This window comes from Nerophis ophidion, linkage group LG14, assembly GCF_033978795.1.
Source record: "Nerophis ophidion isolate RoL-2023_Sa linkage group LG14, RoL_Noph_v1.0, whole genome shotgun sequence".
NCBI classification, from domain to species: Eukaryota; Metazoa; Chordata; class Actinopteri; order Syngnathiformes; family Syngnathidae; genus Nerophis; species Nerophis ophidion.
The window spans coordinates 37,876,468-37,904,115 of record NC_084624.1 but is presented as its reverse complement, the minus strand read 5'-3'; the positions used below and the strand labels follow the sequence as shown (position 1 = coordinate 37,904,115).

The window sequence follows — 27,648 nt, the reverse complement described above, 5'->3', positions numbered from 1 at the left end:
ATGTTTACTAGCAGCTTTTATTGAGAACAGCAAACATTGGAGTGTCTTCAGTAGCTCAACAGGAAGTGGAGAAATAAATTACAACTAAGAAATAATCCCATAAAAACATCTCCACTTCAAACATTAAAAAAAGTTAGAAAACATTTTTACACACACCCCTGCAGTATTTACATGCTATGCTTCATCCTCCCTCTGTGGTTGGCCAATCAGCAGCTGCTGTTCTTGAACTCTCCGTTCTCGGTGATTGACAGCTTGGTGGGGTTGCCGGGCGACAGGCCATTGCGGAGGTTCCCCGAGCCGTAGCGCTCCTTCACTTGTGTCAGCGCCGCCATTAGACGTGAGTTTGTAGCGTCCAGTGAGCAGATCCGCCTCTCCTGATTGGACAAAACAAATGTTGAGGCAGCAAGTCAGGCTGACAGCTGAAACGACGTGTCAGGTTCAAATCTCATCGCAACTAAGAGGCAATTTGTATTCCTTTTTCCACAGGGGTCATCGACGCATTCCAACCTAATTACTCCAATCGGTATCTCGTGTCCTAGAAACTAGCATCTTTTTATGCTGCGATGTGGTTATGACCTGACAGGAAGTAACTCAAATCAAACAAACTAGGAACAACAAAAGCCAACAATTGAGGTGGGCGGGGCCAAACCAAACAAAACAAAAACACCGCACACACATCTGCAACCTGTCTAACAGACATGATGCTAGGCTGCTTCATGATTGGCTGAACAGGTTAGAGAGGTGTTGTTGTGTCAGGGAGGGGGCGGGATTTCAGTTACTTGCCTGCTTTGTTTATTTTGCGTCCGTTACTGACCTGGAATTAGTCAAGAGACAAAGCAGCACTGCTTCATCATCATCATCACAGTCATGTGATGATGATGGTTCCTGTATGACGTACCTGAGCATCAATGACTTCTTGTTTAGCTTCAATAACTTCTTGCATCTCGGCGTGGTCACGCTTAAGCTCCTCCTCCACCGCCATCAACCTGCACGCACACAGAGTGGTGAGGTGTGGAGGGGCGTGGGGACATCTGGGCATGACCTACCTGCAGAGGATGTTCTTCATCTGCACGTCCTTCTCTTCTTGCTGATGCTTGAGTCGCTCTTCGCTGTCGTCAAGGCGTGATTTGTAGTCAAGGAGGAGCGTCTTCATGGAGAGTTCCTGGGCGACCAGACGCCGCTCGTACTCTCCCAGGCGCTGCCCTGACACCCGCAGGCGCTCTTTCAGCCGCCATATTTCCAGCTCGTACTGCCAAGGGGGCGCAGTCAAGTTGGAATATTGGCTTGCTTTTTACAAAGTTAAAGGCCTACTGAAATGAGATTTTCTTATTTAAACGGGGATAGCAGGTCCATTGTATGTGTCATAATTGATCATTTCGCGATATTGCCATATTTTTGCTGAAAGGATTTAGTAGAGAACATCCACGATAAAGTTCGCAACATTTGGTCGCTAATAAAAAAGCCTTGCCTTTACCGGAAGTCGCGGACGATGACGTCACCCGTGTGAGGGCTCCTCACATCCTCACATTGTTTTTAATGGGAGCTTCCAACAAAAAGAGCTTTTCGGACCGAGAAAACTACAATTTCCCCATTAATTTGAGCGAGGATGAAAGATTCGTGGCTGAGGATATTGATAGCGAAGGACTGGAAAAAAAAAAAAAGGTGATTGCATTGTGAGCAATTCAGATGTTTTTAGACACATTTACTAGGATAATTCAGGGAAATCCCTTATCTTTCTATTGTGTAGCTAGTGTTTTAGTGAGATTATATAGTACCTGATAGTCAAAGGGGTGTGTCCACGGGTGTCTTGACGCAAATCTCTGAGAGAATTAGTCACGGCAGCAGCAGCACGACAGAAGTTCCACTGATCTCTGGTAAGAGGCGACTTTTTACCACAATTTTCTCACCAAATCCTGCCGGTTGACAAGTGGTCGGGATCCATGTTCGTTTGAACGCTCTGATCCATAGTACAGCTTCACCTCCGGGAATTTTAAACAAGGAATCACCGTGTGTTTGTGTGGCTAAAGGCTAAAGCTTCCCACCTCCATCTTTCTACTTTGACTTCTCCATTATTAATTGAACAAATTGCAAAAGATTCAGCAACACAGATGTCCACAACACTGTGTAATTATGCGATTAAAGCAGACGACTTTTAGCCGCTAGTATGTCCCCTCCAACTCGAGACATCACGCGCACGCGTCATCATACGCGTCATGATTCCGCAACGTTTTCAACAGGACACTTCGCGAGAAATTTAAAATTGCAATTTAGTAAACTAAAAAGGCTGTATTGGCATGTGTTGCAATGTTAATATTTCATCATTGATATATAAACTATCAGACTGCGTGGTGGGTAGTCGTGGGTTTCAGTAGGCCTTTAAATCACTTCTGGTTTACCTTCTCAGAGTTTTTGCCCTCCTCACGGTTCCGCCCCCCTTCATCCTCGCCATCATGTTGTTCCTCCTGGAATTGACCGTTGCTGAGCACCCAAGCTGCCGTCCTCTCCACAGGAGACATGGCTGCTGCTGCTGCCGCCTCCACCTCCACCGGGGACGCTGCCTGTCACGTTCCCAAGAGTTTTTTATGGGGCGGACAACCTGAGGTCAATCAATTCTTACCTGCTGCTTGGTGCCATCTCTCAGAGGCGGGGCAATGGCGTCGGCGCAGCAGGGGGACACTGGATTGGCTGTCGGCGTAAGCTCTGTGGTGGTGGCGCCGCTGCTACGGCGTGAGGTGCATTGTGTCTTGGTCCCACCCCTTCCCCGGCTCTGTTGCTCCACCTTCACAATGTGGGCGGTGCCCGTCGTTGCCATGCCCTGTCGAGGGATGGCGATTGCTGTCATGGCGCACGGCGGGAGCTCAGGGGGCCCATGGCAGCACAGCGTGGAGCTGCGAGCGCTGCGTTTGCTGCCTGACCCGTCCAGGCTGCTGTCGGACGCCACTTGACCTTTCACCCCCTGCCGGCTGCCGTCCGAGCTTCCGCTGCTCAGGTTCTCTGAGCTGGACACGGAGTGCGCGGGGTTGCTCAGGTGGTAGACGGGATTCTGGAAGGAAAGCGGCTGCAGGCTGCGTTGATGCTTGACTGGCGGCTGCAGCGGACGCCTGGTCTGCGGCGCGCTCTGCGGCTGAGCGTCTCTTGGCGGAGCTTTGCTTACTTGCGCCGCTAACTGGGGGGGGTTTGCGGTTGCAACCGAGGCCTGGGAGCCTGCCCTGTTGAGGTGGGGCGGGGCCTCAGGCGACCTCAGAGCGTCCTGCAGGTCCACCATAGAAACGCTGCGGCCACCTGCCAACGTCTCGTCTCGCTCGTCCTGGTCCAAAAAACTGGGGGCACTGCAAAGTGTAGGCTCGGCCGGCGGGGAGCGAGACCCTAGAATGGCGGGCTTCGCTAACTCGCCGCCAGGACATCGGCTGCACCAGTTGGCAGAACGTGAAGTCAGTGTCAGCACAGAGTAAAGACTTAATCCAGCTGATTACTCACCTGTCTGACGGATCCTCGAAGATTCGCTGCAGGCCCGAGGACAGACTACCGCTCATGTTGTGGGCGGAGCTATGGTGGTCCTGGAAAGGACGCAGCTGCTGCTGAACAGGCGTGGGGGCTGCCAGGCTGCGAGAAATGTCTCCCAAAATTCTCGGCAATGGGCCCAGCTTGGCGACGGTGGCCTGCAGGAAGGAATTTTCACGCTGGCGTGTCGTATTTTGCGTGTGCGTGCGAGCGGACGGCACCAGGATGCGGTGGTGGTGGTGGGGGGTGGAGCACCGAGACCAAGATGGTGGCCAGACAGGAAGTGAAGAGAAGGAGGGAGGAACACAATGAAGGAAACTTAATGGAATCAAACTGAAAGATGAATCATGCTGAGTTAGGTCACATGGGTGAAGGGGGCGGAGTTAGGCCATGCTTCGATGAATAAGGAGACAATGGGTCACACCTACCTTGTCCAGCTGAGAGACCACATCCCACAGGAGAGCGTGGAGCAAGGACAGCTCTCGGCCGAGGTCCACATAACCCTCGAAGCCCGGCGTGCTGGACAGCGTCTCGGCGTTGGAGATCTCCGTCAGGAATCGCATCATTCCCGCCCACTCGTGCTCTAAGAAGTCGTTCATGAAGGACATGTACTCTTCCTTGGTCCCGAACCTGCGCGATACGTAACAGGGATATCCACTGTCACCGTGGCAACCTCTGGACGTGATGAGAAGGAACTGGGAAGTAGCCTACTTGGCGAAGTTGGCCAGATTCTGGATGACTTTGGCAATGAGAGTGAGGGTTCGAGACGTGCGCTCATCGGGATATTCCTGCATGAGCTGGAACAGCGACGGCGACATGATGGCGGGACACAGGAAGCGCAGGAAGAGCGAGGCGCTGATCAAACGCTTGCTGATGTCCTGCTGGTGGCCGCGAGCCGCGCACTGCTGTGTCCACGCCGCAAACACCTCCTTCAACTCGCGAGGGAACACGCTGCAACACACAGGAAGTCAGAACCTATCACAGGAAGTGAGGCTCTGAGCAACAAAATGGGCATGGCGGCAGTTGCTGTGGTACCAGTGGGAGTTGATGATCTTGCAAAACGCCAACTCGCAGCACATCTTCAAGTTGCTTTGATGCTCGGACAAACTGCTGCTGGAACATCGACTTGGATCCACCTCGCAGTTCTCGTCTGACTCGTACAAGGCTCGGATGAATTCACCTGGACATGCACACTTAGCTTTTGTTTCGTATGACCACAATCACACTAAGGCTGCACGATTAATCAACACTGAGGTTTCATTAGCGCGATAAAAAAACGCAAGAGGTGGAGTTTAATTTTCCTTCTTCATTTCATTTCATTTGAGTGACAGACATGTTCGCCAATCAGATTTGTTGAGCCTGGTGTCCTTTGCCTTCTAGCCAATCAAAAGGGTTTGAAGGCCTATTGAAATGAGATTTTCTTATTCAAACAGAGATAGCAGGTTCATTCTATGTGTCATACTTGATCATTTCGCGATATTGACATATTTTTGCTGAAAGGATTAAGTAGAGAACATCGACGATAAAGTTTGCAACTTTTGGTGCTGATAAAAAAGCCTCGCCTTTACCAGAAGTCGCAGGCGTTGACGTCACAAGGGTGAGGGCTCCTCACGTCCTCACATTGTTTTTTAATGGAAGCCTCCAGCAGCAAGAGCTATTCGGACCGAGAAAACGACAATTTCCCCATTAATTTGAGCGAGGATGAAAGATTTGTGGATGAGGATATTGATAGCGAAGGACTAGAAAAAAATAAAATAAAATAAAAAGCGACAGCTCCGGGCGGCGGCAGTGTGAGCGTTTCAGATGTAATTAGACACATTTACTAGGATAATTCTGGAAGATCCCTTATCTGCTTATTGTTTTAATAGTGTTTTAATGAGATTAAAAAGACATACCTTGAGGTCGGATGGCCGCGGTGAACACGCAGTGGTTAAGAGAGAAGCAGAGGAGCCAAGCTCACAGCTGCCTTTTAAACAGCTACTGCAGGAGGACAAATAAGCCAATGATGTCTGCTGTAAGATATATATGACAATTTTCCCATCCAAAAACATGCTGGTTGACGTAGAGAAACATGTTCGCTTGACCGCTCTGTGTTAAAGACAAAGAAACACCGCCTGTGTCTCGGTGCTAAAGGCAGCTGCAATACACCGCTTTCCACCAACAGCATTGTTCTTTATAGTCTCCATTATTAAATGAACAAATTGCAAAAGATTCAGCAACACAGATGTCCAAATTACTGTGTAATTATGCGATGAAAAGAGACGACTTTTAGCCGTAACTGGTGCTGAGCTAATATTTCCTGACAGTCTGACGTCACGCACACGCGTCATCATTCCGCGACGTTTTCAACAGGATACCTTGCGGGAAATTTTAAATTGCAATTTAGTAAACTAAACCGACCGTATTGGCATGTGTTGTAATGTTAATATTTCATCATTGATGTATAAACTATCAGACTGCGTGGTCGGTAGTAGTGGGTTTCAGTAGGCCTTTAAAGAGATAGCAAATTTGTGTGTGCTGCAAGGGAGGAAGCCTTTGCGCTAAAAACAACAAAACTTGCTCCTCAAAAAAGTTTTAATGCTTACTAGTCCTGGTTCGATAGTCAAAAAGTCAATCAATCGAACAATCAATGAAAAATAGGTCAAAATACTTTGCCAGCAACGATAAGATCCATGTGCATTTGTTTTCTTAGTCTTCCGCTTCAAACGGGGAGTATGCGAGGTCTCATTGAGCGCGTTAATTTAACAGTAAATTTAACTGAACGCAGTGAGCCCTCTTTAGTCATTCACAATCTTTTGTCTTGTCGGTGGGCGGAAAGCAAGATTGCTGGCTTACACACACAGGATTCACGGACATCGCCTCCGTCGTCACTCGCTAGTAAGAAGTTCCACAGAATAACAATATTGGAGGAAAATATGATTACAAAGTCAAAATGTCCCGTTGTGGGAATATTACAGCTTGGACAAACAAGCGAGAATGATCATGTGATGGCAATAAACAAAGACAACTCAATGTATTTTAGTTCGATATTTACTAAAATTACATTTTTGCTCACAGAAATAGGTCAATTGTATTGTTTTGTTTATTTAGGATAGGCAAAAGGTATTTACCTTTCAATTACAGTACAATAAAATAATTTTACAGTAATGAGAAAAACGCTTATATCCTTTTAAATGGTTACTTGCATTATCATTATTATACATTGAGATTACATTAGAGCAGCGGATAGTGCTTGTGCCTCCGGCTTCCTCCTAGTGTGAATGTTGTCTGTCTGTGTTGGCCCTGCCATGAGGGGGCGACTCGTCCAGGGTGTACTCCGCCTACTGCCCGAGTTAAGTTAAAGTACCAATGATTGTCACACACACTAGGTGTGGTGAAATTGGGCCTCTGCATTTGACCCATCCCCTTGTTCACCCCCTGGGAGGTGTGGAGAGCAGTGAGCAGCAGCGGTGCCGTGCCCAGGAATTATTTATGGTGATTTAACACCCTTCACGGTGGCAGAGGGGTTAGTGCGTCTGCCTCACAATACAAAGGTCCTGCAGTCCTGGGTTCAAATCCAGGCTCGGGATCTTTCTGTGTGGAGTTTGCATGTTCTCCCCGTGAACGCGTGGGTTCCCTCCGGGTACTCCGGCTTCCTCCCACTTCCAAAGACATGCACCAGGGGATAGGTTGATTGGCAACACTAAATTGGCCCTAGTGTGTGAATGAGAGTGTGAATGTTGTCTGTCTATCTGTGTTGGCCCTGCGATGAGATGGCGACTTGTCCAGGGTGTACCCCGCCTTCCGCCCGATTGCAGCTGAGATAGGCGCCAGCGCCCCCCGCGACCCCAAAAGGGAATAAGCGGTAGAAAATGGATGGATGGATTTAACCCCCAGTTCCAACCCTTGATGCTGAGTGCCAAGCAGGGACGTAATAGGTCCCATTTTTATAGTCTTTGGTATGACTTGGCCGGGGTTTGAAGTCACAACCTGCCGATCTAAGGGCAAGGGACAAGCGGTAGAAAATGGATGATTACATTAAATTATAGACTCTGTGCAGTTTTTATGGATTATTTCTTCAGTTTGAAAGCATGTTGTTGACAAAAGCTCTGAGTCTGCATTAAACCAAATATTTTGTAAAGTTAATTATTGCATTTTGTTCTAATGTGTGACACTTTGAGATAAGGGTATGTTGACTGACAGTCTAAATAACATGCCTCCCTTGGTTATTTTATGCATTTTTATGTATAAAACAATTGCAAAGTGAATCGCAATTTTAGAGAGAAAAAATACAATTAGGTTTTTTCTTAAAATGGTGCAGCCCTAGATCATGTTACGAAACCACACACGTGTGGCATGTTCTCACCAAGCGCGTCGTGCAGGTAGGCGTGTCCGACCAGTTTGAGGAACTCCTCGATGGCTTTGGTCGCCAGCGTGTTCTCCCGGAAGATGAGGACCTGGTGGTCGGCACAGCGATCCACCTCTGACATCACCAAGTCGGTCAGGAAGTCCTGAGGGACCAGAAGAAACGCCATGATCGTACCGTGCCGTTAAGCTGCTGTGGGGGGGGGGCGGAGTCTGACCTTAGCCTTCCCCGTGCTGTGCAGGATGTGCACGAGGGCGGCAGCCATTTCCTCCTTGTTCTTGACGCTGATTACGGGCTCCAGCACGGAGCACAGCGTGCTATAATCGTTGGTGACGAACTCCGCGAACTCCTTGTACTGCTCCATGGGGAGGATGGCGATGGTCTGGAAGCGCGACTTGATGCGGAGGGAAGGCCCGCCCCCTTTGGCCTTGGTGGCTGTGGGTGTGCTTAAGGGGTACCACCTCTCCACAAACTGCCGCCCTGTCACGCTGGCCAAAGGAATATTGACCAGCCCGACGTAGTTATTTTTGTCCTTCTTCTTCTTCCGATCCACGTCGCGGTACACGTGCACAGTGATGCTGTGCACGGCGGGCAGGTCAGCCAGGTGGAAGTACTCCCCCCAGAAGAGGCCATCTTGGCGTGGCTTGCTGGTGGTGCGGGCATACAGGACGTCATCCAAACACAGCTCGCAAAAGTACTTCTTTTTGGGGGGCAGGTCTTTCGCCTCAATGATCCACAGCCGAAGAAGATGCTCCGCCCTGCGACAGTTGTCCTAGAAATGCAAACGCCGTTTTAAGAGGCGTTCGGCAGGGAGGACATACTTCACTCACCTTGTTGGGCTGGACGATTCTCCTTAGGTTCTCCATCCACTTGTCTCGCTCCGTCGACGACGGGCAGCTGAAGCACTTGGTCCCACCTGAGTGGGTCACCTGACAGGAAGGAGGTGGAGCAAACAGCTTTGGCATCATCTCGTGGTAATGAAGAGGCAGGCTTCGCTAACCTCGAAGCAGAAGTCCTGACCCAGAATGCTGCTGTGCACAGGCTTGACTATCACTTCGTCCTCCATGTTGAGATCCAACGCCTCCAACGCTCCTTCGGGGCTCAGCGACTCGTGAGATGTCCACGCCTTCACCCGGGACGCTCCACGTGTCCTGAACCCACAGGACACCAATTTTCAGCATACCTCACTGCTGAACGGCACCGCCAAGGTCCGGAACAAAGGGGGCGGTGATCTATGCAGCTCAGACCGATAAACCTCAGATGCCTACGCCTACTGCGTTTCCATGGCGACACACCGACGAGACAATAACTCGGCACCCCTCGCCGTTGCCAAATAAAGTAGTAGAAAGGGCGTGTTCAGCGTACCTGTCGGTGTCAGCAGGTCGCAGAACAGGAAGTCTGAAGCTGGCGTTCCTGTCCGCTTTGTTGTGACTTTTCACTCGCTTGACGGAACCTTTGAGACGCTTGCTGAAGAAGCCCTGACACACGACACGGCACGTTACTCTGAAATGACTCAGCAAAACTCAGTCTGCAAGATCGCTGCATGTAATCTGATCATTTATGGACTGGTACCACTGAGATCTAAGCAATCATCTTGGCTCCGCCCATCACGCCATCTGAAACATGAAAGCTCCAAGCAGAGCGGCGGCCTAATTTCCTGCGTTATTATTATCCTCAAACGCACCCGGCAGTACTCTGATTACTTTAGCAGCCATTGATGGTTGCTGTAATCAGGTTACTGTCAGTGTGCAAGCAGGAAGTTTCTCCATGTGTTACCATGGAGACATGTGTGTGAGACTCACAGGCACTTTGAAGGGAGATGAACTTGGACTGTCCACAGGGACACTCCTCTCTGAGCTCGCCAGACCAGAGAGACTGCGTCTCCTTGGAGATGGCTCAGACGACGCTTCTGCAAAGGAAGACATCATCATCATCATCATTGTTTTACACATTAGTGAGTTCGAAGAGAGGGACAAGAACGTCCCGGGATGCACTCCAATGACATGAGGACAAGACTATCGATCCTCACGCTAAATTTAGACTCTCACTTCCTGCCCAACTCGGAGTGACTTGTGTCTGACGGGCACAGCATGAAGATGTGCATTTAGAATGAGGTTCTGACAGCGACCTCACGCGAATGCCCCAAGCCAAGCTCAGCAAAAGAAGTCAGCCATGACAGGTGGTCACATGACACACTACCTCGATCGCAGCTGTTTCCCATCATCACAAGGCCCCCAAGGTCACATGCGAGCGGCCACGCCTCAGCCACCTGTCGGCCAATGAGCTGATGCAGTCAGCGGGGATACTGTTCTTGTCAGCATACTTCAGCGTGTCCCGTTGGCGTCCTCCCTCCTCCTACTCTTTCTCTCAGGGCGCTGTGCTTTTAGCGCATTTATTAAATCAATGCCTCAGCTGCACGCCCCTCCCCTTCGCTCACCCTCGCTCCCTTCCTCACTCCTCACGTGGGACATGCTGTGTCGTCAGCAGCGAGCATAATGGGACATAGTTTGTCTACCCTGCACAAGTGGTAAAAGGAGACAGCTGATGACATCACAAAGTGACTTTGCAACACATCCTTGTGTCGCTTCAGAGATGAAGTATTCCTCAGTGAAATCTTGCTTTGAAGAAATGTCCATGAAACAACGCGATGTCAGCAGTTAGCCAGCAGGGAGCAGTCCACAATGACACCGGGTGAGAATGCAGAACAGGAAGTTGCTGGTTCTCATGGTGTTATCTTACAGCATTCTGGCCCAGTGTAGTTGAGGCATGCCCCCTGCTGGATAAATTCTGCAATCAGCTTCTTTCCTGGACATGTCTTCAAATTGAGATTGTCTCTAAAGAATACTTTAAAGAGACAAGCGGATGATGTTGTTGCTAAGACACTTTGTGATGTCACCTGCTGTCTCCTCTTACCACCTATGCTGAACTGACTAAGGTAGAAAAATATGTCCCATCAAGTCCTTTGCCGACGACACAGCATGTACCACATGAGGTGTGTGTGTGTGTGTATATATATATATATATATATATATATATATATATATATATATATATATATATATATATATATATATATATATATATATATATATATATATATATATATACACACACACACACACACACAGTGGGGCAAAAAAGTATTTAGTCAGCCACTGATTGTGCAAGTTCTCCCACTTAAAATGATGACAGAGGTCTGTAAATTTCATCATAGGTACACTTCAACTGTGAGAGACAGAATGTGCAAAAAAAATCCAGGAATTCACATTGTAGGAATTTTGAAGAATTTATTTGTAAATTATGGTGGAAAATAAGTATTTGGTCAACCATTCAAAGCTCTTACTGATGGAAGGAGGTTTTGGCTCAAAATCTCACGATACTTGGCCCCATTCATTCTTTCCCTAACATGGACCAATCGTCCTGTCTCCTTAGCAGAAAAACAGCCCCAAAGCATGATGTTTCCACACCCATGCTTCACAGTAGGTGTGGTGTTCTTGGGATGCAACTCAGTATTCTTCTTCCTCCAAACACAAGTTGAGTTTATTTATACCAAAAAGTTCTATTTTGGTTTCATCTGACCACATGACATTCTCCCAATCCTCTGCTGTATCATCCATGTATCCATTTTGGTATAAACTCAATTCGTTGTGATTCCCTGTTGGCGTAGTGTGTTACTGATGGTAACCTTTGTTATTTTGGTCCCAGCTCTCTGCAGGTCATTCACCAGGTCCCCTCATGTGGTTCTGGGATTTCTGCCCACCGTTCTCATGATCATTTTGACCCCATGGGATGAGATCTTGCATGGAGCCCCAGATCGAGGGAGATTATCAGTGGTCTTGTATGTCTTCCATTTTCTGATAATTGCTCCCACAGTTGATTTTTTCACACCAAGCTGCTTGCCTATTGTAGATTCACTCTTCCCAGTCTGGTGCAGGTATACAATTATTTTCCTTGTGTCCTTCGACAGCTCTTTGGTCTTGGCCTTAGTGGAGTTTGGAGTCGGACTGTTTGAGGCTGTGGACAGGTGTCTTTTAAATACCAGTTCAAAAAAGTGACATTAATACAGGTAACGAGTGGAGGGCAGAATAACTTCTTAAAAAGAAGTTACAGGTCTGTGAGAGCCAGAGATCTTCCTTGTTTGAAGTGACCAAATACTTATTTTCCACCATAATTTAGAAATAAATTATTTAAAATTCCTACAATGTGAATTCCTGGATCCCCCCCCCATTCTGTCTCTCACAGTTGAAGTGTACCTAAGATGAAAATTACAGACCTCTGTCATCATTGTAAGTGGGAGAACTTGCACAATCAGTGGCTGACTAAATACTTTTTTGCCCAACTGTATATACGTATAAATATATGTATATATATATGTATATATATATACCTATACGTGTGTGTGTGTGTGTGTATGTATATCTATATGTATATATATATACCTATACGCGTGTGTGTATATATATATATATATGTATATATATATAAATATACTGTATATAAACCCCGTTTCCATGAGTTGGGAAATTGTGTTAGATGTAAATATAAACGTAATACAATGATTTGCAAATCACTTTCAACCCATATTCAGTTGAATATGCTACAAAGACAACATATTTGATGTTCAAACTGATAAACAGTTTTTTTGTTTTTTTACAAATAATCATAAAATTTAGAATTTGATGCCAGCAACACGTGACAAATAAGTTGGGAAAGGTGCCAATAAATACTGATAAAGTTGAGGAATGCTCACCAAACACTTATTTGGAACATCACACAGGTGTGCAGGCTAATTCCTCAACTTTATCAGTTTTTATTGCCACCTTTCCCAACTTCTATGTCACGTGTTGCTGGCATTAAATTCTAAAGTTAACGATTATTTGCAACAAAAAAAAAGTTTATCAGTTTGAACATCAAATATGTTGTCCTTGTAGCATATTCAACTGTATATGGGTTGAAAATGATTTGCAAATCATTGTATTCCGTTTGTATTTATATTTAACACAATTTCCCAACTCATATGGAAACGAGGTTTGTACACACACACACACACATATATATATATATATATATATATATATATATATATATATATATATATATATATATATATATATATATATACACACATATATGTGTGTGTGTGTGTATATATATATACATATGTGTATGTGTGTATATATGTATATATGTGTGTATATATATATATATATGTATATACACACATATATATACATATACACACACATATATATATGTATATATATATATATACACACACACACACAAACATATATATACACACACACACACACATAAATATACAGGACTGTCTCAGAATATTAGAATATTGTGATAAAGTCCTTTATTTTCTGTAATGCAACTAAAAACACGAAAATGTCATACATTCTGGATTCATTACACATCAACAGGAATATTGCCAAACCTTTTGTTATTTTAATATTGCTGATTATGGCATACAGCTTAAGAAAATTCAAAAATCTTATCTCAAAAAATTTGAATATTTCCTCAGACCAATTAAAAAAAAAAAAGATTTATAACAGCAAAACAAAATCAAACATTTGAAAATGTCAATTAATCCACTCAGTACTTCGTTGGGAATCCTTTTGCACAGATTACTGCATCAATGCGGCGTGGCATGGAGGCAATCGGCCTGTGGCATTGCTGAGGCGTTATGGATGCCCAGGATGCTTCAATAGCGGCCTTCAGCTCATTTGCATTATTGGGTCTGGTGTCTTTCAGCTTCTTCTTCACAATACCCCACAAATTCTCTATGGGGCTTAGGTCAGGAGAGTTGGCAGGCCAATCGAGGACAGTAATGCCATGGTCAGTACACCAGTTACTGCTGGTTTTGGCACTGTGAGCAGGTGCCAGATCATGCTGGAAAATTAAATCATCATCTCCATAGAGCTTTACAACAGATGGAAGCATGTAGACAGCTGCATTGACTCTGGACTTGATGAAACACAGTGAACCAAAACCAGCAGCTGACATTGCTCCCCAAACCATTGCTGACTGAGGGAACTTCCGTTGTCTAGAGTTCAGGAGTGGCTTGACCATGGGAATACGGCTGTTGAAGCTGTATCTGTTGAAAAGCTCTTTGTAGATGATGATTTCATTTTCCAGCATGATCTGGCACCTCTCCACAGTGCCAAAACCACCGGTAACTGGTGTACTGACCATGGGTTTACTGTCCTCCATTGGCCTGCCAATTTCCCTGATCTGAACCTCATAGAGAATGTGTGGGTTATTGTGAAGAACAAGCTGAAAGACACCAGGCCTAATAATGCAAATGATCTAAAGGCCGCTATTGAAGCATCCTGGGCATCCATAACACCTCAGCAATGCCACAGGCCGATTGCCTCCATGCCACGCCGTATTGATGCAGTAATCCGTGCAAAAGGATTCCCAACCAAGTATTGAGTGCATTAATTGACATTTTCAAATGTTTGATTTTGTTTTGCTATTATAAATCTTTTTTTTTTACTTGGTCTGAGGAAATATTCTAATTTTTTGAGATAGGATTTTTGAGTTTTCTTAAGCTGTATGCCATAATCAGCAATATTAAAATAATAAAAGGCTTGCAATATTTCAGTTGATGTGTAATGAATGCAGAATGTATGACATTTTCATGTTTTTAGTTGCATTACAGAAAATAACGGACTTTATCACAAAATTCAAATTTTCTGAAACAGTCCTGTATATACACTACTCAAAAAATTAAAGGAACACTTTGAAAACACATCAGATTTCAATGGTGAAAGAAAAAAAAAACGTCAGATATCTATACTGATATGGACAGTAATGTCTCAGGAACAAAAGGATGCCACATCTTTTGATGGAAATAAGTTTTCAGCATACAGAGGGCTCAGCATATAGACACCCCAAAAATCAAAGTGAAAAAATGATGTGGCAGGCTCGTCCATTTTGCCTAAATTCAATTTCTGCAACTCAAAATTATTTTTAATATCTTGTGTGGCCCCCACGTGCTTGTATGCATGCCTGACAACGTCGCGGAATGCTTCTAATGAGGCGACGGATGGTGTCTTGTGGGATGTCTTCCCAGATCTGTCTAAGGGCATCAGTGAGCTCCTGTAAAGTCTGAGGAGCAACCTGGCGGCGTCTGATGGACCGAAACATTATGTCCCAGAGGTGTTCTATCTGGTATATATCAGGTGATCGTGAGGGCCATTCAAGTGTGTCAATTATTTCATCCTCCAGATACTGTGTGCATACTCTTGCCACATTGTCGTGGACCAGGAGGAACCCAGGACCTACTGCACCAGCGTAGGGTCTGACCATGGGGGCAAGGATTTCATCGCGATACCTAATGGCGGTCAGACGTCCGTCCTCTAGCCTGTAGAGGTCTGTTCGTCCCTCCATGGAAATGCCTCCCCAGACCATCACTGACCCACCACCGAACGGGTCATGCTGAATGATGTTGCAGGCAGCATAGCACTCTCCTTGGTTTCTCCACACCCTTTCACGTCTACCACAGGTGCTCACGGTAAACCTGCTCTCATCTGTGAAAAGCACAGGGCGCCAGTGGCAGACTTGCCAATTCTGGTGTTCTATGGCAAATGCCAATGGAGTTTCACGGTTCTGAGCAGTGAGCACAGGGCACACTACAAGAAGTCGTGCCCTGAGGCCACCCTCGTGAAGTCTGTTTCTGACTGTTTGGGCAGAGACATTCACACCAGTAGCCTGCTGGAGGGCATTCTGTAGGGCTAGGGCAGTCCTCAACCTGTTCCTCCTTGCACAAAGCAGCAGATATCGGTCCTGCTGATGGGATGAGGACCGTCTACGGCCCTGTCCAGGTCTCCAAGAGTAACTGCCTGTCTCCTGGAATCTCCTCCATACTCTGGAGATTGTACTGGGAGACACATCAAATCTTCTTGCAAAAGCACGCATGGATGTTCCATCCTGGAGGAGTTGGACAATCTCCGCAACTTCAGGAGGGTTAAGTCATCGCCTCATGCTCCCAGTCGTGATAATGACTCTAGATAAAGCCAACACTTGTGGAAAAACAGTTAAAAAAGATCAAGAAGGAGGAACTTGAAATGGCCTCCACCTGCAAAACCAGTCCTGTTTTGGGGTCCATCTCGTTGTTGACCCTCTAGTGCACCTGTTGTTAATTCCATCAACACCAATGCAGCTGAAACTGATTAACAACCCCCTCTGCCACGTACCTGACCAAAACCTTATCAGAAAAGTGCAATTGAATTCATGCCATACCCTGATAAAAAACTGTTCCTTTAATTTTTTTGAGCAGTGTATATACATACATACATACATATATATATACATATATGTATATATATATATATATATATATATATATACACATACATATATATATATATATATATATATACACATATATATATATATATATATATATATATATACATATATGTATATATATACATATATGTATATATATATACATATATGTATATATATATATATATATATATATATATATACACACACAAAGATATATATATATACATACATGTATATACACACATACATATACTGTATACATACACATATATACATACATATATATACACAAACATATATAATAATGTATATATGTATATCTACAAATATATACTCATATATATGTATACTTGTATGTACATGTTTGTTTGTATATATATATACATATATATATATATATATATATATATTTTTTTTTTTTTTTTTTTTTTGTGCAAATAATCATTAACTTTAGAATTTGATGCCAGCAACACGTGACAAAGAAGTTGGGAAAGGTGGCAATAATTGCTGATAAAGCTGAGGACTGCTCATCAAACACCTATTTGGAACATCCAACAGTTGTGCAGGCTAATTGGGAACAGATGGGTGCCATAATTGTGTATAAAAACAGCTTCCCCAAAAATGCTCAGTCTTTCACAAGAAAGGATGGGGCGAGGTACACCTTTTTGTCCACAACTGCGTGAGCAAATAGTCAAACAGTTAAAGAACAACGTTTCTCAAAGTGCAATTGCAAGAAATTTAGGGATTTCAACATCTACGGTCCATAATATCATCAAAAGGTTCAGAGAATCTGGAGAAATCACTCCACGTAAGCGGCATGGCCGGAAACCAACATTGAATGACCGTGACCTTCGGTCCCTTACTGTATCAAAAACCAACATCAATCTCTAAAGGATATCACCACATGGGCTCAGGAACACTTCAGAAAACCAGTCACTAAATACACTTTGTTGCTACTTCTGTAAGTGCAAGTTAAAGCTCTACTATGCAAAGCAAAAGCCATTTATCAACAAGATCCAGAAACGCCCCTGGCTTCTTTGGGCCCGAGATCATCTAAGATGGACTGATGCAAAGTGGAAAAGTGTTCTGTGGTCTGACGAGTCAACATTTCAAATTGTTTTTGGAAATATTTGACATCGTGTCATGCGTACCATAGGGGAAGCGAACCATCCAGACTGTTATCGACGCAAAGTTCAAAAGCCAGCATCTGTGATGGTATGGGGGTGCATTAGTGCCCAAGGCATGAGTAACTTACACATCTGTGAAGGCACCATTAATGCTGAAAGGTACATACAGGTTTTGGAACAACATATGCTGCCATCTAAGCGCCGTCTTTTTAATGGACGCCCTTGCTTATTTCAGCAAGTCAATGCCAAGCCACATTCAGCAGCACATGTTACAGCAGCGTGGCTTCGTAAAAAAAAAAGAGTACGGGTCCTTTCCTGGCCCGCCTGCAATCCAGACCTGTCTCCCGTTGAAAATGTGTGGCGCATTATGAAGCGTAAAATACGACAGCGGAGACCCCGGACTGTTGAATGACTGAAGCTTTACATAAAACAAGCATGGGAAAGAATTCCACTTTTAAAGCTTCAACAATTAGTTTCCTCAGTTTCCAAACGTTTATTTATTGTTGTTAAAAGAAAGGGTGATGTAACACAGTGGTGAACATTCCCTTTCCCAACTACAAAACCCGTTTCCATATGAGTTGGGGAATTGTGTTAAATGTAAATATAAACGGAATACAATGATTTGCAAATCCTTTTCAACCCATATTCAATTGAATGCACTACAAAGACAAGATATTTGATGTTCAAACTCAAAAACGTATTTTTTTTTTGCAAATAATAATTAACTTAAAATTTCATGGCTGCAACATGTGCCGAAGTAGTTGGGGAAGGACATGTTCACCACTATTTTATATTATATATATAAAAAAAACAGACACCATCTTTGTAGTCATTTTTCTCCTGCGTGGACTTCCGTTTTCCTTTACAATGAGTGAAGCTGCACAAAACCTTGTGTCTGAAATTGTAAATAATTTAGTTTTTAAGTTTTGTGTTTCTTGTACAATCTATATAAAGTAGTATACATTAGCCCATTGTTAAAATAATGAAAAAAATATCATTAAAAATATATTTGTTTTATTGTATTGATTTGTTACATTAATAGCTGTTGTATTATTATAGGATGGCTTGTTAAACATTTCATAGGATTTTCAGAGGGAGGAAAATCCTAGACATTTAATATAAAATGTAAAATGAATAAATACATAAAGAGAAAAAGAAAAAAATGGTTCAAAGCCATCGTCCCGTGCATTTTTTTTACCGTCCCCGGAACGACGGGACATCATTAATTTCAAGCCCTTGAAATTACATTTTATTGTTTGCATTATCTGTTTCAGCATTGCACTTTGAAGATGGTCCCACAGCTCTTTGACAGCTTTGGCTCTTTTTCAGATCAGCAGACGGACTCTAAGTCTTTCTAACAGTATACATAAACGTTTCTCACTTCTATTCAGACTTCCATATACTGTATATTTAATTTCCTTAACCGACTGAAATAATAATAACAAAGAATAATTTCTAAGTCTTTGTTAGCCGTTTTTGAAGTTTTGTACTCATGCGCTACGTTAGCTCACATCCTGTTCATCTCCTGGGGGCTAAGCCCCCCCTGTCCTTAAAAGCTAGTGACGCCCCTGGATATTGTTCTTTTTTTTAATTTTTTATAAATCAGAAGATCCAAGATGGCGGCGCCCGGAAGGGCTGCGACCTCGAGGAGCTCCTGCTAAATATGGAACATTTGGCAGAAATACCGGACAATTCTACAAACTTTATGGCTGGCTCACATCGTGGTCACTCCGTGATCACGTACGACCGCCAGACACTTCTGGATGTGGACATATCGGGCCGTTTTGGACTGATAAACGCGTGCTTGCTAGACCTCCTAACTAGCACGGGAATACTTCGACGGCTACATCCAGCGGCCTGTGAAGCAGGGGAGTATAGTAGCAGCGGGGGCCGAGCAGACGCCAGCGGTGTGATCGGAAACGCGGATGCCGAGCGGGGCTAAAAACAAAGCAGAAGGCTAATCCCCACAGAACACCACTTCCCTCCATCCTGAAGCCGGATTTAAATGGAAGATGCGAGACTACTGGTCTGGGTAAGGAGTCAGTTAAATTAGAACAAGTTTTTTCTGCTTTGAGTGTTTCAGAGTTGGACATGTGTTTTATTGAGGTGGTTAACTATGATGCGTGCAGTTTATCAAAGCAACAAACAAACAATCGGAAAATTCCCGTCATATCAATTCCTAGATATGGTCGTAATTATACTAAATGCACTGGGCATAATAAACACAACATTATTAATATTGCTACTACGGATAATTTGATCAAAAATTCCCTAAAACAGCCCACTACCTATAATATAGGTTTTTTAAACATAAGATCATTGTCTCCCAAAACGTTGTTAGTTAATGATATCATCAGAGACAACAATCTTAACGTCATCGGTCTCAGCGAAACCTGGCTTAAACCAAACGACTTTTTTGCGCTCAACGAGGCATGTCCTCCTAACTTTACACATGCGCATATTGCCCGTCCTCTTAAAAGGGGTCGGGGGGGTCGCACTAATATACAACGAAAACTTTAACCTTAGTCCTAACATAAATAATAAATATAAATCGTTTGAGGTGCTTACTATGAGGTCTGTCACACCGCTGCCTCTACACCTGGCTGTTATCTACCGCCCCCCAGGGCCCTATTCGGACTTTATCAATGAATTCTCAGAGTTCGTTGCTGATCTAGTGACACACGCCGATAATATAATCATAATGGGGGACTTTAATATCCATATGAATACCCCATCGGACCCACCGTGCGTAGCGCTCCAGACTATAATTGATAGCTGTGGTCTCACACAAATAATAAATGAACCCACGCATCGCAACGGTAATACGATAGACCTAGTGCTTGTCAGGGGTATCACCGTTTCCAAAGTTACGATACTCCCGTATACTAAAGTATTGTCCGATCATTACCTTATAAAATTCGAGTTTCAGACGCATGTTCGGCAAACTAATAATAATAATAACAGCTATAGCAGCCGCAACATTAATACGGCCACAACGACAACTCTTGCTGACCTACTGCCCTCGGTAATGGCACCATTCCCAAAGTATGGGGGCTCTATTGATAACCTCACTAACAACTTTAACGACGCCCTGCGCGAAACCATTGATAACATAGCACCGCTAAAGTTAAAAAAGGCTCCAAAAAAGCGTACCCTGTGGTTTACAGAAGAAACCAGAGCTCAGAAATTATGTAGAAAGGTGGAACGCAAATGGCGCACGACTAAACTTGAGGTGCACCATCAAGCATGGAGTGATGGTTTAATAACTTATAAACGCATGCTTACCTTAGCTAAAGCTAATTATTATTCAAATCTCATCCACCGTAATAAAAACGATCCTAAATTCTTGTTTAGTACGGTAGCATCGCTAACCCAACAAGGGACTCCTTCCAGTAGCTCCACCCACTCAGCTGATGACTTTATGCAATTCTTTAGTAAGAAAATTGAAGTCATTAGAAAGGAGATTAAAGACAATGCGTCCCAGCTACAACTGGGTTCTATTAACACTAACACGATTGTATATACGGCGGATACTGCCCTCCAAAATAGTTTCTCTTGCTTTGAGGAAATAACATTAGAGGAATTGTTACAACGTGTAAATGGAATAAAACAAACAACATGTTTACTTTACCCACTTCCTGGGAAACTGATCAAGGAGCTCTTTGTATTATTAGGTCCATCAGTGCTAAATATTATAAACTTATCACTTTCCTCGGGCACTGTTCCCCTAGCATTCAAAAAAGCGGTTATTCATCCTCTTCTTAAAAGACCTAACCTCAATCCTGACCTCATGGTAAACTACCGACCGGTGTCTCACCTTCCCTTTATTTCAAAAATCCTCGAAAAAATTGTTGCGGAGCAGTTAAATGAACACTTAGCGTCTAACAATCTATGTGAAACCTTTCAATCCGGTTTCAGGGCAAATCACTCCACGGAGACAGCCCTCGCAAAAATGACTAATGATCTATGCTAACGATGGATTCTGATGCGTCATCTATGTTGCTGCTCTTCGATCTTAGCGCTGCTTTCGATACCGTCGATCATAATATTTTATTAGAACGTATCAAAACACGAATTGGTATGTCAGACTTAGCCCTGTCTTGGTTTGACTCTTATCTTACTGATAGGGTGCAGTGCGTCTCCCATAACAATGTGACCTCGGACTACGTTAAGGTAACGTGTGGAGTTCCCCAGGGTTCGGTCCTTGGCCCTGCACTCTTCAGCATCTACATGCTGCCGCTAGGTGACATCATACGCAAATACGGTATTAGCTTTCACTGTTATGCTGATGACACCCAACTCTACCTGCCCCTAAAGCTGACCAACACGCCGGATTGTAGTCAGCTGGAGGTCGTGTCTTAATGAAATTAAACAATGGATTTCCGCTAACTTTTTGCAACTCAACGCCAAAAAAACGGAAATGCTGCTTATCGGTCCTGCTAGACACCGACCTCTATTTAATGATACAACTCTAACATTTGACAACCAAACAATTAAACAAGGCGACACAGTAAAGAATCTGGGTGTTATCTTTGACCCAACTCTCTCCTTTGAGTCACACATTAAAAGTGTTACTAAAACGGCCTTCTTTCATCTCCGTAATATCGCAAAAATTCGCTCCATTCTGTCCACTAAAGACGCTGAGATCATTATCCATGCGTTTGTTACGTCTCGTCTCGATTACTGTAACGTATTATTTTCGGGTCTCCCCATGTCTAGCATTAAAAGATTACAGTTGGTACAAAATGCGGCTGCTAGACTTTTGACAAGAACAAGAAAGTTTGATCACATTACGCCTGTACTGGCTCACCTGCACTGGCTTCCTGTGCACTTAAGATGTGACTTTAAGGTTTTCCTACTTACGTTTAAAATACGACACGGTCTAGCTCCATCCTATCTTGCCGATTGTATTTTACCATATGTCCCGGCAAGAAATCTGCATTCAAAGGACTCCGGCTTATTAGTGATTCCCAAAGCCCAAAAAAAGTCTGTGGGCTATAGAGCGTTTTCATTTCGGGCTCCAGTACTCTGGAATGCCCTCCCGGTAAAGGTTCGAGATGCCACCTCAATAGAAGCATTTAAGTCTCACCTTAAAACTCATTTGTATACTCTAGCCTTTAAATAGACTCCCTTTTTAGACCAGTTGATCAGCCGTTTCTTTTCTTTTTCTCCTATGTCCCACTCCCTTGTGGAGGGGGTCCGGTCCGATCCGGTGGCCATGTACTGCTCGCCTGTGTATCAGCTGGGGACATCTCTGCGCTGCTGATCCGCCTGCGCTTAGGATGTTTTCCTGCTGGCTCCGCTGTGAACGGGACTCTCGCTGCTGTGTTGGATCCGCTTTGGACTGGACTCTTGCGACTGTGTTGGATCCATTATGGATTGAACTTTCACAGTATCATGTTAGACCCGCTCGACATCCATTGCTTTCCTCCTCTCCAAGGTTCTCATAGTCATCATTGTCACCGACGTCCCACTGTGTGTGAGTTTTCCTTGCCCTTATGTGGGCCTACCGAGGATGTCGTAGTGGTTTGTGCAGCCCTTTGAGACACTAGTGATTTAGGGCTATATAAGTAAACATTGATTGAATATTGAATCTGTTGTTGATGATATTCATTTTTGATTCACTACTTTTGGTTTGTTCTGTGTCGTTTTTGTGTATCCTCTCAATTGCTCTGTTTATTGCAGTTCTGAGTGTTGCTGGATCAGGTTTGGTTTTGGAATTGGATTGCATTGTTATGGTATTGCTGTGTAGTGGTTTGTTGGATTGATAAAAAAAAAAAAAAATCGATTTTTAAAAAAATGAGAATCAATTCTGAATCGCACAACGTATTCAAATCGATTTTTCCCCACACCCCTAATATATATATATATATATATATATATATATATATATACACATATATACACACAGTATATATATAAAGTACTTGATTTTTGCTATGTACATTCCATGATTAATTGACTGTTGATTTGCTTGTATGTTTGTAATCATGAAAATCAAGAAAACAGATCAATAACAAAATAAGAGTATGTCAACTGTGTATGGATTTTTTTGTGAAACTTCACTTCCCATACTTTTCTCCTCACTGGGTTGCAAGGAAAGTGATGTAAAAAAATCCCGCAGCTTTTACATGTGGAGCAGCCCCAACAAGGCATGTTTACATGGCAAACAAATTATTCAATTAAAAGAGAAGTCGAATGAGGAAGTGCAGTGTACGCATAGCTCCAACTCAAAGTTGGTACCAAACATGGCCGTCTGTTGTCACGTGAGGGGTTTTCAACAATCATTTGAGGCTTGTCTGAAACTGAATTATCCATACCCTCTTTAGACATGGTTCTGGTCTTACCTAACTTGATGGGGCCCTCTGGCTGAAAGTCAGGGAACTGTCCCTCCGAGGGGACACTGACGGTCCTACGAAGGCTGCGAGCCTTTGCTGCGTCCGATGTCTTCTCCTGGGCCTCATTCTGTAAGGGTGAAAAAGGCAGCATTATTCAGACGGGACTTGAAGACCACATGATGAGGTCTTTTTCTCACCTGCTCATCCTTGCTGACTATAAGGAGCTGGCTATCCGTCAACAAGCACAACTTCTTCTCCCACATGGCACCGTCTAAATATGGACTCTGGCCACACGAGAGGCGGTGGGCCGAAGGACCCTTGACATCTGAAACACAAACGCCATAATTAATGCAACTGCCGGTCAGGATGCACCTGCAAGAGGCACGAGTCTGAAAAGATGCCTTAACTTGAGATGGAAATTTTAAGAGTTGGCCTGACTTATTTTCTTACTTAGGAACTGCACCTTCAAAACTCCACAAAAGGATTGGATCTTAATCGTCCACATAAGTACAGGGGCTGTTAGTCCGTGTCAACAAAAGGTAGGGAGTACAGTATGGGCATCATGCAGCAGTTGGTCTTACGTAGCATGATGCCACCAAGACCTGCATAGAGCTGTGGACACGCTTCTTTATGATGATGATGACTGAACACAACCATTTGAGAAACTTGACTCTTTTCAACCTCACTGGGAATGTTGGCCACCTGTTCTCACACATGCGTGCCCAGCACACACAGGCTGCTTTGTGTGACAACCAGCAGCAAGCAGGTCTTGTCCCCATAGTAACCAGTAAACATAGCAGACATCAACCAATCAGAGCACAGAAAAATTGCGTCACAACTTTATCAAGATGGATGGGATGGGATAGGCGAGGGAGGGATGTTGTCTGAGAATAGCAATGGGTGTGACCCTAATACACACACACAGTAAGTACATTTCAAATCTGAGTTGTGTTAAGGAGAAAGCATCCCATTAACTTTTGTGTGTTTTTATGAAAACTTCAAGAGTATGTCATCATGTGATCAATGACACGGGTCATATGACACGGAGGGTAACGATGGCCTGGCCTTTGTTTCAAGTGAGATAACTTCTTTTTTTCAGCCTCGTATCAACCTTGCTCTTGCTTGATGGGTTGGCATGGGAGGAGTGGTCAAAGGTCTAAAGCTGGGATTCAGGACTCGGATCAAGCGAGTTATGTGACCGGACCCTGATGTTTTATTGAGTGATGCTTGATGAGTCATGTTTCCTAGCGAGTGGCTCGCAATAGTGGTAGCAAGTTGGAAAAAGAGAAGTGCCAATGTGAGAAGTTAAAAAAAGGTGTGCGTGCCCTACAGGGAGTAGGTCCTACCAGACATTCCTTTATCAAGGTCCACACTTCTGTTAGTCCTTTGCCAGAAGCGCCAGATGGATCGTTGGTCTGGGTCTGGCTGTGCCTTCTGGAGTGGCATCATTTCCAGGACACAGGAAGTAGCATGCTCTATATGAAGAACATTCAGTAAAGTGCGCAGAAGTTCGCTCCCCGATGGGAGAAGACCGTCACGCTGACTCATCCTTAGTGGCTCTCTGCTCGGCTCTTCACATCCTGCCGCAGCCATCTTGGCACATTTGTCAGCAAATAGGTTTTCAATGGCTGCTGCGAAAGCGCCCTAATGAACAGGCACCGACGCTTAGTCGTTCTGGGCCTCTAGACCGAGCCAAACATGGTGGAGCAGACACCATCAGCTATCATCAAGCTGCTTCACATTCAGTCACTCTGCCTTTTCAACGACTTCCTGTTAGGAAGTGTCGCATCAAGGGGCCTATCTGGTTCCAGCAGGCTGTGGTTCCTTTGTGAGCAGGAAGTGAGATGATGTTGATTTGATGAAAACAGTGAATGAAGGCGGCGTTTAAAAGCTTCTTCCTGTCAGGCAAGCAGCTACTTCCTACATGTGATCGCATCAGAGACACCATGTGACCACTGGAGGGTCAACTGAGTGTGAACGCCATGTGACATGGCAGCCCTCAAAGGCCATGAAGGCAAACAGAAAGTCCACTTCACACCGGCAGCCTACAGAGTGTAACTTTTGACTGGTTGAGAGCTTCCATCTTGGTATGCACACCTGTGCAAGAGTGCGTGCATGTGACGCACCATCATTGCTATTTCCTGTCACTTCGCGGCAAAAGGAAACAAAAAGACACAGTAGTAAATGCAGATGACATTGTTGTTTTGGGAGAGCAATTCAGTGAAGTGGAAGATATGCTTAAAGACCTCGCAAATGCCAGCAAATGTTGTGGATTGAAAATGAATATGAAGAAAACAAAAGTTATGGCAAATTCCATGGTACCTCATGGACCTGTGACTGTTAATCGAAATTAAATTGATGATGTTAATGAATATATCTATTTGGGGCAAAGATTTAGCCTGAAAGAAAAGAGTCAAGAACAGGAGATAGGGAGGAGAATCAGATTGGGCTGGTGCCAATATGGAAAACTGAGCAACATCATGAGAGGAGAAATACCGTTAAGCCTAAAAAGAAAGGTATTTAATTAATGTGTGTTACAAACCATGACATATGGAGCTGAAACCTGGGCATTGTCAAATAAAATGGAAAAGAAAATAGCAGCAGCACAACACAACATGGAAAGAAATATGCTCGGAATCACATATTAAGACAGAAAAACAAATGAATGGGTGAGAAAACAAAGTCCAAAACATTATGAGAACTATCAAATTAAGTAAGTGGAAGTGGGCCGGACATATCAGTAGGACAACAGATAATAGATGGACTTCGCTAATGACATCATGGAGACCCATGGATGGGAGCAGAAATAGAGGAAGACAGAGAGTGAGATCGCGAGATGAAATAGACAAATATTGGGGAACAGTGCAGTGGCAGGGAGCAGCTAGAGATCGTTCACTACGGCAGAAACATGCTGAGGCTGTCGTCCAGCAGTGGACTGACAACGGCTGATGATGGAGTAAATGTAGAAGGAGAGGGCATCTCCAGTGTTTTGGTGGGTCCAAGACCGCTATCCTGTTGAAAATTTAAAAATATCCATCAACATCGAGGACTCCCAGAAGTCTTTGCCGTCAGTCTGGACCACTGACCACATGGACAGGAAGTCCCACTCCATCGAATAATGGCGAAGGATAAAAACGATTAAGAATTTCCCCTAAAGTTATTTTAAGTTTGGGAAGGAAATCCTGCAGCAACTTCCTGTTGAACGCCACAGGAAATTGTCCACTTCCTGTTCCACCTCTGGCAGACCAGGAAGTACGCACTTGTGGTCACACGGGTGTTGTGCTCGCCTTCTGACGGTGACTCACAAGCTCAAGGGATGTAAGTCACTTCTGGACCGGTTCTGGTTCTAAGTGAGGAATGGATCAGCATCCTAAGCCAAGTGTGGGGGAGGGTTTTCATCTTTGCTGAGTTCATTCACAAACTGTGCCGTTACTATGGAAACCAGACTAAACAGAGAGACGCATGTTGGTGACATCACATATGTCATCAATCACTGAAACCAGTCAGCTGACCTTTGACCTATGACGAAGAAAAGACGTGTTGGGGGGGGGGGGCGCGCTTACCGTAAACCAGGAGCCATCCCTGATGCTGGCATACCGTGTCCGACAAGATTCGGTCCAATAGTCCGCCGTGTAGAGATTCCACGTCGCCGGTGAGGGAGTCCGAGTCCATTCCCCAAACTCCAAACCTTGTTTCTTTGTTTGAAAACTTCCGGACGCCAATTATCAACTTTACAACTTGACTTTTGTCCATAAAGCGCGCCAACACTTTCGCCTGCTCGCTCCTACCAAGCTAGCTGCTAGCCCTCCGGTGGTCCGGACTGCTCCGCCTCATGGTTCCACTCCTGCGGGTCAGCTCAGTGGCCTAAAGCCACCAGCAAAGTACAGTGGCGTCTTGTTTCGTCCCCGGAAAAGAGTGGACCTATGGCGGCCGCCAAGTCCTCACGAACTCCTTGAAAGTGACCGCGAGCCTGCGCACCCCCGACACAAGACGTGCACGAGCCCACACCAGAGCGCGCTCCTGTTCTGAGGGG

The 27,648-nt window shown here is 44.4% G+C and overlaps 1 protein-coding gene across 7 annotated transcripts; it reads right to left on the bottom strand.

The window, feature by feature from the left end:
• Positions 1–3: 3 nt before the first annotated feature.
• Positions 4–27,648, bottom strand: rasal2 (RAS protein activator like 2). Of its 7 annotated transcripts, none has more exons than XM_061920646.1 (19): positions 27,179–27,648; positions 23,813–23,940; positions 23,625–23,742; positions 9,649–9,755; positions 9,212–9,324; positions 8,847–8,997; positions 8,677–8,775; positions 8,064–8,618; positions 7,847–7,991; positions 4,537–4,681; positions 4,213–4,452; positions 3,930–4,131; positions 3,478–3,680; positions 2,618–3,407; positions 2,397–2,558; positions 1,047–1,249; positions 899–986; positions 784–814; positions 4–374 (listed from the first exon to the last, which is right to left on the bottom strand). In XM_061920646.1, exons 1-19 carry the CDS (start codon positions 27,366–27,368, stop codon positions 175–177), a joined length of 3,870 nt encoding a protein of 1,289 aa, XP_061776630.1. In that variant the 5' UTR covers positions 27,369–27,648; the 3' UTR covers positions 4–174. The 7 variants fall into 7 exon arrangements, with proteins under 7 accessions (XP_061776630.1, XP_061776629.1, XP_061776628.1 ...); XM_061920645.1 differs by lacking the exon at positions 27,179–27,648 and adding an exon at positions 24,962–25,406 and having other exon boundaries at positions 3,478–3,659; XM_061920644.1 differs by lacking the exon at positions 27,179–27,648 and adding an exon at positions 24,962–25,403.